This window comes from Lontra canadensis, unplaced genomic scaffold (assembly GCF_010015895.1).
Source record: "Lontra canadensis isolate GAN:19392208 unplaced genomic scaffold, GSC_riverotter_1.0 scaffold19, whole genome shotgun sequence".
Taxonomy (NCBI): Eukaryota; Metazoa; Chordata; class Mammalia; order Carnivora; family Mustelidae; genus Lontra; species Lontra canadensis.
Genome location: NW_022631013.1, coordinates 11,876,934 through 11,894,642, shown reverse-complemented (window position 1 = coordinate 11,894,642; position 17,709 = coordinate 11,876,934). Strand labels below are relative to the sequence as shown.

General features: G+C 42.3%; 2 protein-coding genes across 5 annotated transcripts in view; one reads left to right on the top strand and one right to left on the bottom strand.

The window, feature by feature from the left end:
• The window catches only part of RECK (reversion inducing cysteine rich protein with kazal motifs), a 76,445-nt gene that overhangs the window by 9,536 nt on the left and 49,200 nt on the right, over positions 1-17,709 (bottom strand). For all 4 annotated transcript variants that reach the window (XM_032860571.1, XM_032860573.1, XM_032860574.1 and 1 more), the window contains 4 exons: positions 16,643-16,783; positions 15,356-15,544; positions 13,599-13,721; positions 11,277-11,448 (listed from right to left, as the gene is read on the bottom strand). In XM_032860571.1, coding sequence (XP_032716462.1) covers positions 11,277-11,448; positions 13,599-13,721; positions 15,356-15,544; positions 16,643-16,783 — 625 coding nt within the window. The remainder of the gene's footprint in view (positions 1-11,276; positions 11,449-13,598; positions 13,722-15,355; positions 15,545-16,642; positions 16,784-17,709) is intronic.
• LOC116869395 (ragulator complex protein LAMTOR5-like) lies at positions 6,052-6,617 on the top strand. Its single transcript, XM_032860578.1, has one exon. It carries the CDS (start codon positions 6,071-6,073, stop codon positions 6,344-6,346), a length of 276 nt encoding a protein of 91 aa, XP_032716469.1. The 5' UTR covers positions 6,052-6,070; the 3' UTR covers positions 6,347-6,617.

The following is a 17,709-nucleotide window of genomic DNA, read 5'->3' as shown; positions in this document are numbered from 1 at the left end:
TACTATAACCAGCATGACCTTCCCACTTTGGGATTTTATTGTTTTATTATAAGAGCAAAACAACCTTATTCAGAAGGGTTAGCTAACAGAGAAAACAAATGAACAAATAACAAAACAACCTTCAAGTCACCTCCCAACACAACTATATCATCCTATCAGTTTATTTCTTATGCCCAGCATCCTGTCTTCCTTCTATAGGAACTTTTTGGGCTTAGTTTTCATGTATAAACTTTGCCAGATGGGTGACCAATTTTCTTTGTCATTTCTCTTAGTATGTGTGAGAATCTTTCCCTCACTCCCTACTGCAACAGGTTTTAAGGATGGAGATGCAACTGCTTATTCTCCACAACATTCTTCACTAGGAAAGGATATGTCCTATTCAGGTCCCTAAGGCAGCTAGGGAAAACTCCTGTTCTAGAAGTCTAAACCTAAGACAGTCAGCAGGACTCCTGCCCTCTGGCCACCATATACAGAAACCCATCATGAAGGCTAGGTCCACTGTACTCTGAGCTCATGAGGAAACTGCAGAGGAAGAAGCCCCTAAACAAAAAACTTCGCACAAAGCTGAAGTTGCATTTCCAGAGATTTCTCATGTCCAATCCCTAATATGGAGGTAGATAAACAGAAGAAAATTTCTATTACTATCAGGCATAAATAGCTAATAAAGAGAACACATCCATTTCTCTCATCTTGTCTGCTACCATTCTGTGCCTTGCACTTTCTGTTTAAGTCTTATAGAATTGCTGTAGCTCCCAAGAGACATCACACTATTTTCTCATTTCTAGTGGCCAAGATCTTTCCTCCTATTGTTCTCCCTGCCTTCACCAACACCACCCTCTACTGTCAGCCTTGCTGGCAATCTCCTTCTCATCTTCTTAGCTGAGTATCACATCCTCTAGAGGCTTTCCCAGGCTTCCCCTAGGCTGCATCAGCTACACTTCTGGGCCCCTAATCATAGTGTGTCATTAAGGAGCTTTACATCGCTCTTTACCTGTAGATTGAACTCTTCAGGACAGAGGTCTTCTTAATTCATTTTTGTATTTCAGTGTCTGGTATACAATAGATGCTTAGTAAGTGCTGGTCTTCAGTTGAAAAAGATGAGGAGCCATTGGGGAAGATGGTGGTAGAGTAGGAGGACCCTAGGCTCACCTCAACCCGCACACACACTAGACAACTATTAGACCATTCTAAATACTCTGGAAATTGATCTGAAGACTAGCAGAACAAACTCTAAAACTAGAAGTAGAGAAGAAGGCAGGAAGTGCAGAGACATGGCTTGGGAGAGAAATGGATTGTAGCCCCTGTGGTGGGGAGGCAGCCACAGTTGCAAAGGAAGGTGAGAGACAAACTTGCATACAGGGGAGTGCATGGGGAAAACAAATCCCCATAGCAATTGGCTTGGAAAGTGAGAGGGCCTGATTTTCATGAGTTCTTGGAACCAGTGGGGCTTAAAGCCTGGAGTTTTAAAGGTCAGTGTGCTTGGCTCTGGGAGAGCTCAGAGGACATTGGGGCTGGTTTTGAAAAGAAGGCAGGGCAAAGAGTTTGCAGACATACAGTGTGGAAATGGCAATCTGAAGAGTACCCGGGGCACACAGTAGGGAGGTTATTCATTCATCTCAGAATGTGTCCCAGAGAGACGGCATTCACCGAGAGACCCCTCCAGGGAAAAAAGGAACTGGAAGGTGTCATTTCCCTCCCCTGCTTCTCAGCAAAACCACAGGGCCACCTTTGGGAAACAGTGCAGCACCAACACTCACTACTTTACTTGCTTAAACCAAGCCCCACACCATCATGTTCTAGTAGAACTGCCCCTTCTGGGCACAGCTGCTTGAGTCCCAGTGTGGCAGGCACCTTCCTCCAGAAGACTAGCCCAAACCCCAGTAACACTGCATCTCCCCATGTGGGATTCTGGAGAGCCTAGGTTCTAGCAGCAGTGGTGACAGGTCTCATTTCACAAACAAACCAGAGTGCATCTAGGTAAAAAGCACCACATCCAGGCCAGGACCAAGCACTGTCCACAACAAGCAGAGATCCTCTGATGACGACGGGCCTGAAGGATAAAGCGGCCAGGACACAATAGGAGAGCACCCACAGCACACACTGGAGACACTCCCAGAAGCACCAGGCCCTGAGGAACAGGAGACACTACAGGGCACTACAGAACTTCGTCATAAAGCCATTACCCTCACGTACAGGGGATGTGGTTGACTTTCTTAACACATAGAGACTTAGACAAAATGAGAAGACAGAGAAATTTGTCCCAAATGAAAGAATAGGACAAGGCCATGACCAGAGATCTAAGCAAAATAGATATAACAACTGATGTTGTAACACGTCAATGGCGAACTTAAAGCGATGATCATATGGATACTCACTGGACTTGACCAAAGAGTGGAGGACATCCGTGAGACACTTAACACAGAGTAAGGAATAACACAGAGATAAAGGGCTCAATAAATGAAATGAAAAACCCACTTGATGGAAAAAACAACAGGCTGAAAGAAGCAGAGGAATGAATTAATGACCTAGAAGACAGAGTAATGGAAAGTAATAATCCTAAACAAAAAAGAGAAAAGAGAATTAGGCAAAATGAGAAAAGACTTAGGGAACTCAGTGACTCCATCAAACATAATAATGTTCATGTTATGGGAGTCCTAGAAGAAGAGAGAAAAAGGGGTCAGGGAATCTATTTGAAGAAATAACAGCTGAAAATTTCTTCAGTCTAGGGGAGGAAACAGATAACCAGATCCAGGAGGTACAGAGAAGCCCCAACAAAATCAATAAAGGCAGATCCACACCAAGACACACTGTAATTAAAATGGCAAAACACAGTGATAAAGAAAAAAAATATTAAAAGGTGCAAGACAAAAGAAGAGAGTTACAGACAAAAGAAACCTCATAAGGTTATCGGTGGATTTTGCACTAGAAACTTTCCAAGCCAGAAAGGAGTGGCATGATATGTTCAGAGTGCTGAATGGGAAAAACCTGCAGTCAAGAATACTCCATCCAGCAAGGCTACCATTCAGAACAGAAGGAGAGACAGAGCTTCCCAGACAAACAAGAACTAAAAGAGTTCATGACCACTAAACCAGCCCTATAAGAAATATTAAAGAGTATTTTTTGAGTGTAAAGACCAAAAATTGTAGTATGAAGGTAGGAAATACATAATATAAAAAATGAGTATTTCTGTAAAAAAATCAAAGAACTCACAAAATAAAATGATGTAATATATGACACCATATACCTAAAATGTGGGAAGGAGAGGAGTAAAGAATGAGTTCAAATTAAATGACTGACAACTTAATATAGACTGTTATATGGAGGTGATGTTATATACAAACCTAATAGTAACCACAATTCAAAATCTACTAATAAATATGCAAAGAATAAAGACAAAGAAATCCAAATACATCATTAAAGAAAACCAGCTAACCATTGAAGAGAGAAAGACAAGAAAGGATCAGGGAAATCTTCAGAAAGCACCACAAAACAAGTAAAATGGCAATAAGTACACAGCAATCAATAATTACTTTGCATATAAATGAGGTAAATGCTCCAATCAGAAGAATAGGCTGACAGAATCGATAAGAAAACAACTCATCTGTATACTGCCTGTAAGAGACTTGTTTTAGATCTAAAGACACCTGCAGATTGAAAGTGAGGGTATGGAGAAATATTTATCATACAAATGGATGCCAAAAGAAAGACAGAAAGACAAAAGAAAGGCCAATACTTATATTGGATTAAACAGATTTTAAAATAAAGACTGTAACAAGAGACTAAGAAGGGCACTATTTAATCATAAAGGGTACAATCCAACAAGAAGATAAAACAATTGTAAATATTTATGCCCCTAACCTGGGAGCACCCAAATACATATAATAGTAACAAACATAAAGGAACTAATTGATAATAACACAAAGTAAGGGATTTTAACACCCCACTGACATCAACGGATCCCCTAAACAGAAGATCAACAAAGAAACAATAGCTTTGATGACACACTGGACCAGATGAATTTAACAAGTATATTGAGAACATTCCATCATAAAACAGCACAATACATTCTTTTCAAGGGCAGATGGGACACTCTCCAGAATAGGTCACATATCAGGCCACAAAACAAGCTTCAACAAATTTAAAAAGGCTGAACTCATACCCTATGTCTTTTCTCACTATGATACTAGAAGTTAATGACAAGAAAAATTCTGGAAAGACCACAAATACATGGAGGTTAAGTTATATGCTACTAAAAATGAATGGGTCAATCAGGAAATAAAAGAAGAAATTTAAAAAGTACATGGAAACAAATGAAAATGAAAACACAGTGGTCCAAAACCTTTGGGACACAGTAGAAGTGGTTCTAAGAGGAAAATTTATAGCGATACAAGCCTACCTTAAGAAGCAGGAGAAATTTCAAATAAATAGCCTTATACCTAAAGGAGCAAGAAAAAGAACAATTAAAACCTCAAACCAACAGAAGGAAGGAAATAATATGGATTAGAGAAGAAATAAGTTATATAGAAACTAAAATAAACAAAAAACCGGAAACCAATACAACAGATCAATGAAACCAGGAGCCAGTTAAAAAAAAAAAAAATCAATAAAATTGAAAAACCTCTAGCTAGACTTATCAAGGAAAAAAAAAAAAAAAAAAAAAAGGAAAGGACCCAAATAAATAAAATCACAAGTGAGAGAGAAGAAGTAACAATAAACATCACAGTAATACAAACCATTAATGAGAATATTATGAAAAATGATGTCAACAAACTGGACAACCCAGAAGAAATGGATAAATTCCTAGAAACATATACCTACCAAAACTGAAATAGGAAGAAATAGAAAATTTGAACAGACTGATTACTGGCAAAGAAACTGAATCAGTAACTTAAAAACTCCCAAAAAACAACAGTCCAGGACCGGATGGCTTCATAGGCAAATTCTATCAAACATTTAAAAAGGAGTTAATACTTACTCTTCACAAACTATACCAAAAAATAGAGAAGGAAGGAAAACTTCCAAATTCATTCTATGAGGCCAGCACTACCCAGATACCAAAACCAGATAAAGATATCACAAAAAGAGAACTACAGTCCAATGTCTGTGATGAACATAGATGCAAAAACCCTCAACAAAATACTAGCAACCTAATCCAACAATACATTTAAAAAATCACACACAATGATTAAGTGGCATTTACTCCTGGGTGGCAAGGGTGGTTCAATATTCATAAACCAATCAACATGATACATCACATCACTAAGAGAAATGATAAGAACCATATGTTCATTTCAATAGATGCAGAAATAGCATTCGACAAAGTACAATATCCATTCATGAGAAAAACCCTCAACAAATGTTTAGAGGGAACATACCGCAACATAGTAATGGCCATATATGAAAAACCAACAGCTAACATCATCTTCAAAAGGGGAAAACTGAGAGCTTTCCCCCTAAGGTCAGGAACAAGAGAAGGATGACCATTCTCATCACTTTTATTCAACATAGTACTAGGAGTCCTAGACACAACAATCAGACAACAGAAGGAAATAAAAGGCATCCAAATCGGTAAGGAAGAAGAAAACTTTCACTATTTGCAGATGACATGCTTCTATGCTATGCATAAAAGATGAGAAAAAAAAAAAAAAGACCAGAAAGACTCTGTCAACAAACTGCTAGAACTGATACACAAAATCAATAAAGACCCAGTATACAAAATCAATTTACAGAAATCTGTTGCATTTCTACATACCAATAATGAAGTAGCAGGAAGAGAAATTAAGAAAATAATCCCATTTATAATCACACCAAAAATCACAAGATGTCTAGGAATAAACCACACCAAAGAGGTAAAAGACCTACATTCTGAAAACTTTAAAAGAAAGAAATGGAAGATGACACAAAGAAATGGAAAGACATTCCCCACTCATGGACTGGAAGAACAAATACTGTTAAAATGTCTATGTTAACCAAAGCAATCTACACATTTAATGTAATCCCTATCAAAATAACAACAGCAGGGGCGGAGCAGGAGCTGCGGGATCCCGGGATCCCGGGCCTGGCAGGCGGGATGGAGGCCACCTTGGAACAGCACTTGGAGGATACAATGAAGAATCCATCCATTGTTGGAGTCCTGTGCACAGATTCACAAGGACTTAATCTGGACTGCTGTGGGACCCTGTCAGATGAGCATGCCGGGGTGATATCCGTTCTAGCCCAGCAAGCAGCTAAGCTGACCTCAGACCCCACTGATATCCCTGTGGCGTGTCTAGAATCAGATAATGGGAACATCATGATCCAGAAACACGATGGCATCACGGTGGCGGTGCACAAGATGGCCTCCTGACGGCTCATGGCGGTTCTCCAGCAGCCTGTCGTCGGGGCTCGATCCCGCCTGTGTAAATTATCTTAGACAACTACACCAGTCCCAATAGTCAGGCCATTTATTTCGTGTGCATTGGGCACTTTTCTCTTAATTTTAGAGTAAGCTTCTTTTGGACACTCAATGGACTGACTTACCCAAATATTAGTAAGAAAGGATCATGTTTTGAAGCAGCAGGTCCCAGTCACTTTGTACATAGAATTTTCTTACATTCAATAAATCTGGTCAGAGGAAAGCTTGGCTTTTTTTTGGATTGTTCAAATTCTTAGCAAATGTTCATTTTTTTGAATTGCCAAATTATAATTTTTTAAAAATCTTTGCTCCAAGTCAATCTCTTCTCTCTGAGAAGCTTCCTGAACTACAGACAGTCTCACACAAGTGTCCATGGATACTGAAAACCAATTAAGCCTATACCCGCCCCATAACAACATAATAGCTATTATCATTAAGTACCTATTAGATACCACGAACTCATGTAATTCTCACTGATAACCCTATATGTACTCTTAGCTGCCCCATTTTGCCTTTGTGTAACTAAGGCTAAGGGATTTGCAGAGTAACTCAGGGACGCCTGGGCAGCTCAGACAGTTAAGTGTCCGCCTTGGGCTCATACCATGATCCCAGAGTCCTGGGATCGAGTTCCACAGTGGGCTTTCTGCTCACTGGGGAGTCTGCTGCTCCCTCTTTCCTCTGCCCCCCACCCCGCTAATGTTCTCCCTCTCTCTTGCACTCTCAAATAAGTAAATAAAATCTTAAAAAAAAAAAAAGAAAAAGAATACCAACAGCATTTTTTACAGAACTAGAATAATCCCAAAATGCTTATGGAAACACAAAAGGCCCCAAATAGCCAAGGAAATCTGGAAAAAGCAAAGCAGAGCTGGAGGCATCCTAATTCTAGACTTCAAGTTATATTACAAAGATGTATAATCAAAACAATACAGTACTGGCACAAAAATAGACACATAGATCAATGAATAGAAAATCTAGAAGTAAACCCACAGTTATATGGTCAATTAATCTTTGACAACAAAGGAAAGAATATCCAATCGGAAAAAGACAGTCCCTTCAACAAATGGTGTTGAGAAAATTGGACAGCAACACACAATAGAAAGAAACTGGACCAGTTTTTTAACCATACACAAAAACAAATTAAAAATGGATTAAAGACCTAAATGTTAGACCTGAAACCATAAAAATCCTAGAGAGAACACAGGTAGTAATTTTTCTGACATTGGCTGTAGGAATTTTTTTCTAGATGGGTCGCCTGAAGCAAAGGAAATAAAAGCAAAAACAAATTATTTGGACTACATCAAAATAAAAAGGATTTGCACAGCCAAGGAAATAATCAATAAAACTAAAAGGCAACCTACAGAATGGGAGAAGATATTTGGAAATGACATATCTGATAAGGGTTAGTATCCAAAACACATAAAGAACTTAAAAACCCAACACCCAAAAAAGAATCCAGTTAAAAAAATAGAAGAAATGAACAGACATTTCTCCAAAGAAGACATATGAAATGTTTTCCATGTGGATGGTCAATACACACATGAAAAGATGCTCATCATTTATCACCAGGAAATGCAAATCAAAATTAAAATGAGATATCATCTCACACTGGCCAGAATGGCTAAAATCAACAACTGGTTGTTGGTGAGGATGTGGAGAAAAAGGAACACTCTTGGACTGTTGGTGGGAATAGAAATTGGTGCAGCCACTGTGGAAAACAACATGGAAATTCCTCAAAAAGTTAATCCTATGATCTAGCAATCACACAACTGGGTATTCACCCTAAAGATTTAAATGTAGTGATCCGAAGGGATAGCTGCACCCCAGTGTTTATAGCAGCAAAGTCCTAAATAGCCAAACTATGGAAAGTGCCCAGAAAAGAAGAGGCTGACTCGCCACCTAAACTGGGTCCTCAACTTACGCATGTGGGGAGCCCACCTCAGTGCCAGCAGATCGGCCTGCCCTGCCCCTAGGCCCTAACCTTAACCCTAGGTTGGGTTTCTAGGCTTCTGTCCCCAGAGGCCTAGCCCATAAACCTTCCAGATTGGGGACTGATGAACCACACCCCAGGACTGTACCTGCCACCCATAAGGAAAACATTTCGTTTGGAGATGCAAAGAACCGTCAGAGTGTGAGAAACCTGCATGCCCCGCTGAGGCCACCTCCAACTTCAGCGGGCCCCTGGACACAAACAGGGAGCCTGACGTACTGCCAGACCACCACCCTCAACTCAGCCATGCAAGGAGCCTGCCTCAGCACTGGGAGATAGGGACTGCCATGTCCCTAGGCCCTAACTCTGACCCCAGTCTGGGTTTTCAGGGTTCTGTCCCAAAAGGCCTCATCCCCAAGCCCTCCATTGGGGACCCCTAAGCCATACCCCAGGACACCACTGGCCCCCCAGGAGGAAACCCTGCTATTTGGAGCTCTGCAGAACCTTCAGAACGGGAGAAAGGTGCATGCCCCCCTGAGGCCACCCCCATCTTTGGCACTACACCCCCACCCTCTGCCCTCTCCACAAACCCAGAGGCTGACGTGCTACCAGACCCCTGCCCTCAACTCAGCCTCCCGGGGATCCCGCCTCAGTGCCGGCAAATCGGGCCTGCCATGTCCTTAGGCCCTAACCCTAACCCTAGGTTGGGCTGTTAGGCTTCCAGCTCCCAGGGCCTGGCCCCCAAGCCCTCTGGATCGGGGATCCCTGAGGTACACCCCAGGACTCTGCCTGCCCTCTAGGAAGAAACAGTGCTGTTTGGAGCCATGCAGAACCCTCCCTGTGGGAGAAAACTGCATGTGCCCCTGAGGCCACCCCTACCTTCGGCGCCCACCTTCCCCCTCCCCCAGTGGCCACAAACCCGGAGGGCTCATGGGCTGCCGGACTCCCACCCTCAACTCTGCCCCCAGGGAGCTCGCCTCAGTGGGTGCCCACTGGGAAGCCTCATGGGCCCAGCCCACAGTCCCTGATGGTCGCCACACACACCTAGAGAGAAAGCACTCCAGAAACCAGGTGCATGAGTGGCCCGGATCGCCACCCAACGCTGGCCAATTTTCAATGAGCTTTCTGCCCAAATCGATGTCAATTTGGGCAGAAAGATCATTGAGAATTGGCCGGAATTCCCCAGCGAACTCGCTTCTGGCAGCACGGGCCTTCAGGGGAGCTTCCTGGAAAGGGCCCATGGTCCCAAGTGGTCACCGCCCAAACCCTGTGAGAAAGCATGCCAAACACCAGGTGCACGTGTGGCCTGAATTGCCTCAGAACACCTGCCAACCCCATTCTGTACTCGGCCCCTGGGGAGCCCTGCCGCAGCGCAGCACCGGCTGATGGGGCCTGCCATGCCCCAAGGCCCTAACCCGATCTCTAGGTCAGTTTTTAGGCTTCTGTCCCCTGTGGCCTGTCCCCCAAGCCCTCCAGATTGGGGACCCCGGAGGCCACACCCCAGGAGTCTGCCTGCCACCCAGATGGAAACTGTGCCATTTGGTCCTGCTCCAAACCCTCTGACTGGGAGAAACCTGCATGACTCCCTGAGGCCATCCCCAAATCTGGCAACCCCCTGGCCACCAACCTGGAGCCTGACCCACTGCGTGACCCCTCTCCTCAACTCAGACCCCCAGGGGTCCCACCTCAGCTCCAGCAGATCAGACCTGCCATGCCCCTAGGCCCTAACACTAACTCTAGGTTGGGTTTACAGGCTTCTGTCCCAAGAGGCCCTCCAGATTGGGGACCCCTGAGCCACACGCCAGAACTCCACCTGTCCCCCAGGAGGAAACCATGCCATTTGGAGCTTCGCAAAACCTTCAGAGTGGGAGAAACCCGCATGCCTCTCTGAGGCCACCCTCACCTTCAGCGCCCCACCCCCCGGGCCACAAATCCACAGCCTGATGCTCAGCCTGACCCCCTCCCTCAACTCTGGCCCCAGGCAGTTTGCCTCAGCAGGGGCCGGCAGGAGAGAGGTGTGGGTCCAGCCTGTGGTGCCTGACAGTTGCAGCACCTACCTAGCAGGAAAGCACTCGACACCTAGCGGGTGAGCTGCCTGGATCGCCGCCCAACGCCCGCCAATTCTCAGAACAATTCTCACAACACGCACCTAGCTAGAAAGTGCTGCAGACACCAGGCACGTGAGCAGCACGGATCGCTGCCTAATGCTGACCCATTCATTCTCACAAGTTTTCTGCCCAAATCGATGTCAATTCGGGCAGAAAGCTCCTGAGAATTGGCCAGGATCCCCCGGTGAATTCGCTTCCTGCTGAGCGTGCCTTCAGGGGAGCCGCCTGGACCGGCCTCTGGTCCTGAGTGGTCGCACCTGAACCCTGCGAGAAAGCTCGCTAAATGCCAGGTAACCGCATGGCCAGAATATCCTTGAACACCTGCCAACCCTGCCCTCTACTCAGCTCCCTGGGAGCCCACTTCTGTGCTGGCAGATCAGGCCTGCTATGCTCTTGAGGTCCTAACAATAAACCCAGGTTGTGTCTTTGGGCTTCTGTCCCCAGAGCCCTGGCCCCCAAGTCCTCCATATTGGGGACCCCTGAGCCACTCTCCAGGATGTGGCATACATATATACACAATGGAGTATTATTCAGCCATACAAAAGAATAAAATCTTTCCATTTCCAATGACATAGGTGGAGCTAGAGAGTGTAATTCTAAGTGAAAGAAGTCGGAGAAAGACAAATATATTTCCTTCAGATGTGGAATTTAAGAAACAAAACATAACACGGGGCAAAAAAGAGCAAGACAAAACAACAAACAGACTCTTAACTACAGAGAAGAAAGTGATGGTTACCAGCGGAAAGGGATGTGGGGAGACTGGTGAAATAGGCGAGCAGCAGCAGGTGATTAAAGTAAAAAACTTAAAAAAAAAAAAAGAAAAAAGATAAGGAGTCATTTAATTTACCTTTGGTTTTTTGGGCAGGGATTTGGAGTACATGGATCTTTTGATACGCATGCTCCAAACTCAAACTGATGGTCTTGGAGGCCCACACAGCGAGCAATGCAGGCGCTGGGGTAAGTGCGGCCGTTCTGCCCACACACAGGGACGAACTGATCTGCACAGTTACAGGGCAGACCTGTGGAAGAGGACACAGATTCAATGCTGGCTACTTATATGTTCTCCTGCCTGTCATATTTCCTAATTCACATGGAACTCTCACGTTAAAACAGCATTGTGAATTAAGTTCAGGAAAAGGCATCCCTCCAGTCTCTGAGAGTGCTTTTATTATTATTATTATTATTTTTTTTTTTTATTTTTTTAAGATTTTATTTATTTATTTGACAGAGAGATCACAAGTAGACAGAGAGGCAGGCGAAGAGAAAGGAGGGAGCAGGCTCCCTGCTGAACAGAGAGCCTGACGCAGGACTCGATCCCAGGGCCCTGAGATCATGACCCCAGCCGAAGGCAGCGGCTTAACCCACTGAGCCACCCAGGCGCCCTCTGAGAGTGCTTTTAAAGAGGCAAGGCTCTGAAAAGCCATTTGTCTGCATAACGGCTTTCCTTTGTTCCATTTATTGCCAGCTAATTGGGGGCTTCCAGACCTTGACCCCAGAGGTAGAGACCCATGAAAACAAAGCTATAGGTAGGAAAAGTAAAGAAAGCTCCTCCCAATCTAGTGAATAATCTAGAATTTAGATGTCTGAAGTCTGGCTTGGGAGATCTCTGGAATGTTAAAGGGTAATACCAAAACAACAAGAAAGTAACTTGGGAAATTACTGTAATTTTGAGACTTAGAAGTGTTTATGAGCATCAATCAAGAACACTGCTTTCTTGACATTGCTATGCTTTATTCTGCTGGGTTATGCTCCAGTAAGCAAACAGGCCAGTGAGACGCGATGCTCTTTTCTTGAGAAGCAGCTAGAGCTGTTGACAGCAACAGCAGGGTCTCTTGCTATCTACTGGGATCTGTTTTGCTCCAGATCTGAAATACGCTTGGTTCTGGGTAAAGACGAGCCAGGTAGCCCCCTAAATTTGCCCCATTTCATGCAGCTGCAGCAGCAAGTTGATTCTTCTTTCCCGGGAGTTGGTATGGCACATGGAGAGGGATGGGAAGAGAACTGATTAGGGATTTACTGGTCTACCTCCAGCCCATTAAAATAAAAAGGATATCAGAAATAAGAAATACAGAGCAGGCTGCTAGGGAAGGAAAGGCAGGACTAACCCCACCCCACCCTCTACCTATCCTGAGTACCAATCTTGATGTTTTATTGTCATTTTTGTTGTTGTTATCCTTATTATTATCCTTTATTTGCTTGTTTTGATGAGAGCAATTCATTCTGCTTAGAGAAACCATAAAACCACTGGGGATGAAGAATTAATTAAAGATTTTTATGGAAAACTACTTATTTATTTATTTACTTATTAACTTACTTATATCCAAATGTATTTGGAAGATGAACTTTACAACTAGCAGGACTCTTTTTCCCTGTGGTGTGTAGCCCCTCATGTCCTGGGATAAATTAAGGTAATGACTGTTCAGCTAACAGACTCTAAAGAGATTTTATTGGCCACAAAGTGTACCTCATTTTTGGGGACTCAGATATTGTCTCAGTCCAAACACAACCCAGAGATGTTCATAAAAATGCCTAAGTCTCAAAATTACAATAATTTCCCAAGTTCATGTTCTTCCCCTTCTCTAAGGAGATGAAGAGTGGAACATGACGAGTTTACAACCTTTGTCTTTATTTTAGTTTTGGTATTACCCTTTGACAGTCCAGAAATCCCTCAAGCCAGACTTTAAATCTCTAATTTCTAGATTTTATACACTAGATTGGAAGGAGCATTCTTTACTTTTCCTACCTATAGCTTTATTATAGGGGTCTCCACTGAATGAACTAGTAAGCTAAGGCAGGACAGGGAAAAGGTGATGAGAAAAACATTACAACACAGACTAACTTAGAAAATAGATTTTCTAATATAATGGTAGGGGTGGATTTTAGTAGGTAGCAAAGTTTCATTTTACCAAAACCGTCCCAGTCACTGGCCCTGTTCTTTTTAACCCATGGAATTTCTGAGTATTAGTGCTAGAAGGGTCCTAGGAAATCATTTGTTTAATGCCTTCAATTCACAGAGGAAGAAACAGATCCAGAGAGGGAAAGTCCTTGTTCTCAGATTATGTATTTATTTTACCGTGTACATCTGCAGTTATGGCAAGAGCGGTGAAGCTACCTTGAAGGGAAAAGGGATGACGGCCACTAAGGGCTGCTTCTGGGTGGCCGTGGTTACCTGTGAAGGTGCGCCGGTCATCTTCTGAACTGTGCTCACTGAGGCACAGGCGGGTAGAACACACCAAATTGCCAGCAAAACAAGAACAGATATTGCAGTCAATGTTAAAGGAGGTCCCATGACCTAAGGAAAGGAGAAATAAAATGTTGCTCCATTTTATGCATTTATAAATAAATCATATATTAACAATTTAGTAGTTTAAAAAGTTTTAAAATAGAAATTCTTGAAAGATGACTTCTGAATATACAAACTGAGAAGCTAAATCTGTAATATTTATATTTTTCATGCTTATCTCCCACCATTTCTCTCCAAACCCCCGAAGTGCTAGTCTTACCAGACTGCTCCCTGTTCTCTGAGAATGTTTCTGGCTGCCTCTCTTGCCTGACAAGCTCCTCTCTTCCTTCTGGAACTTCAGTCATCTCTCCACAATCAGCCCTGATGCCATCTTTGAATTGAAGACTCTCCTGATGCCCTGGCGGGAATGACTAGGTCCTTGAAGAGCACTGGGTCTGCTCCTTTTGTGGCTCTAATGCAACCCCATCTGATCATGTACAACATGACCTGAATCCCTCATCCCAGTTTCAGCCCCATAAGGTGCTACTATGTTCTTCTGTAAAGAGCAGGCATTTAATCATTGGAAGTCTATGGAAGGAATGAATTTCTTTATCCTCAGAGGTTGTATATGGACAGAATGGTTGTTAGGGCTATAAGCAAAACATGGTTAAGGAAGCAATAAGAAAGCAAGACTCTCAGACTTTTAGAGAGGGCATTAAAGGGTGGCACTTGTTCATGTGCTGTCTCCCAATGCCTAGTCAATAGTTCGCTTTCCACAACATCAAACTCTGACTTTTACTTCTCGTAAAGAGACGTAGTTGAGGAAGGAATGGGAGGGAGAACACCTGTGTCTTTGCCTGTGGAGGTCAAGGGCTTTGGAGTCAGATAGGCCCAGGACTGAGTTCTTCATTAGTCACTTACTAGCTGGGTGACCTGTCTGAGCATCATCTTCCTCACAACAACACAGAAATCAAAGAACAACTGGAAGGGTCATATGAGATAACACAGGCCAAGACTTAGCATAGTGCTTGGCACACAATTAAAAGTTCAGTAGTATTTTTTTTTTAAAGATTTTATTTATTTATTTGACAGGCAGAGATCACAAGTAGGCAGAGAGGCAGGCAGAGAGAGAGGAAGGGAAGCAGGCTCCCTGCTGAGCAGAAAGCCCGATGTGGGGCTCGATCCCAGGACCCTGGGATCATGACCTGAGCCGAAGGCAGAGGCTTTAACCCACTGAGCCACCCAAGCACCCCAAAAGTTTAGTAGTATTAATTATTATTAGCTATTAGTCCCTTTTTGAGGAGGCTCCTAAGAGGGTTCCTTAGAAGTCCTGGTGTTCTGTAGAGTACAGTTTGGAAAATACTGGCCTAGAGGATCTGATTTGTAGACCTTACTCTTTAGTGGGAATCTATCCAATGTTCTTCCTACAAAGTTAAGATAACTAATCTCAGGGGCACCTGGGTGGCTCAGTGGGTTAAAGCCTCTACCTTCGGCCTAGGTCAGGATCCCAGGATCCTGGGATCGAGCCCCACATCGGGCTCTCTGCTCAGCAGGGAGCCTGCTTTCTCCTCTCTCTCTCTGCCTGCCTCTCTGCCTACCTGTGATCTCTGTCTGCCAAATAAATAAATGAAATCTTAAAAAAAAAAAAGATAATTAATCTCATACTAAAATCAAAAAGCAAATAAGTACAGCTCAAGACTCACTTTTTCTTTTTCCTCCAACAATACATGACTTCTGAAGATCTATGCAGTGCATCTCTATACAATTTTCCAAGAGTCCACTTTGTCCACATGAGCAAATTTTGTAACAACCAACTTCCCCTGCAGATGATGGCACCTGGATTAGTGTCCCTTGACGGACGATGAAATCAGAGGCTTCTCCTAATTTGCAACCTGTACAAACAAAAATAAGCTGAGAGAGATGGTATTGTGCCATGACATTGTTATGACATTAGATATATTTTACATTGGTCTCATAGGTATTGTGTGGCTACTAAAGATTATGTAATAGAACTTTCACTAAGTCAAAGAATTGGTCTGGTTCACTGACTGAAACATACCCTCTCAAATGGAAAATTCCATGTTCCGTAAGATGGTGGTGATTATGGACCTATTCCCCAGAGTTACCTATAGTTCAGTATAAAAATGCTATAAGATATGTATTTTTTTTATTGCTTTGGGCTTATCAAGGATATTTTAAAAAATCATAGATATTTTAAAAATGGACTATGGAAACTTCTTGTTCAGGAAAACTTTTAGGGATAGAATATAAGGATATCATAAATTCAAGAAAAGCTGAATACTTGATTGGGCTTAAGGAAAATCCATTAATTTCCAATTTTAACAAAATTTATATTGACTGATATATTCTGGTATTATACACATATTATAGATGATCCTTTGAGACATTATGCTTATTTAATTTAATCTTATATTCTTTATTACTTCAAGATATTTTAAAATGGTGATTTTAACAGGACAAAGAAACAATTTCAATTGGGAAAAAAATAAAAGGAAGCAAAACGTTGCTCACTGTACCCTAAAGGGATGCAGAAAGAAAGACTATCAAAATTAAATGGGATAAGCATTTCTTATTCAAGAGGCTTCCTGAATTAAAAAAAAAAAATTAGTGGGGTGCCTGGGTGGCTCAGTGGGTTAAGCCTCTGCCTTCAGCTCAGGTCATGATCTCAGAGGGACTGAGCCCTGCATCGGGCTCTCTGCTTGGCGGGGAGTCTGCTTCCCTCCCTCTCTCTGCCTGTCTCTGCCTACTTATGATCTCTCTGTCAAGTAAATAAATAAAATCTTTAAAAAATAAAATATTTTTAGAAATAAAATAAAATTAAAAAAATTAGTTGTAAAATTACACGTATCTTTTTAAAAAAAAGATATTTATTTATTTATTTAGAGCTTACTCCAAAGAGTATCCCTATACAGAAACACCAGCAGCAAAAATCCATACCCACTCCACAACCACACCCATCTACCTCTTACCTTGAACACAAGAGTATGGAAGACAGGGATCTCCAGACGGACACCCCTTCCGGTTAACCTCACAGAGCTCATTAGCAGGGCAAGGATTTGGGTTACAGGGATGAGTGACCTCTTCTACAATGTTACCCAAAGTACTTGGCCCTGAAAAACCAAATACAGATCAGTTTAACCAACCCAAAAAGGTAACAGAGGTCTGTAAATTATCCAAATTAATTATGGCTAGAATAAATGAGAGCTTATGAGCAGAAAGCAAGGTCTGATTCCAGGAAACTATTAAAACACACAGATTCTCTGATAATTTGTGAATTTAGCATAAACATATATACATTTATTCACCTGTTTATTTACTGGGTACTTATGATATGCTGGAAAAAGTTCTGAGCACGGGAGATACAGTAGTGAACAAAACTGACAAATCCCTAATGTAGAATTTATATTCTATTTGGGAAAGAGACAATAAACAGACTGGGGATATGTGTGTGTCTGTGTGTCTCTGTGTGTAAAAATAAAAAAGTCACCTAATGATAAGTAATAAGTAGTATAAAGGAATGGAAAGTGACAAGTATACATTGGGTAGAGTGGTCAAATAGGTGCTTATGCCTAAGAGGAATAACTTGGCACATTTTACTATAAACGACAATAATTCACTATGGTACGATGGATCCCGTACCATGATTATATTTGTCACCTTATAAAATAATGACCACGGAAGAGTCTCACTTTATATTAAGCATATATGATATTTAAAGAGAGTACTAAAATTCAAACAAAAACATTTTTTTAACTTTTTTCCTTCTACACATATATTTCACTGCTTTAATAGAGTCTAGGCTTGTGAATACATTAGCTTTGCTCACTTGATTTTAGGTCAGACTCACACTGTAGGGTTAAGAAAGGTATAAGAGTTCTTAGAGTTCATCTTGTCCAGCCTTTCTGAGGCAGAAAGAGGTGATCTGTCCAAAGTCACAGAGGTCTATACTCTAGTCTAATGCTTTTTTTTTTTTTTTGTTATATTGATCATAAAGGCTGAGGAACATAGTTTGTTGGCCTTAAGAAAATGTGGCTGA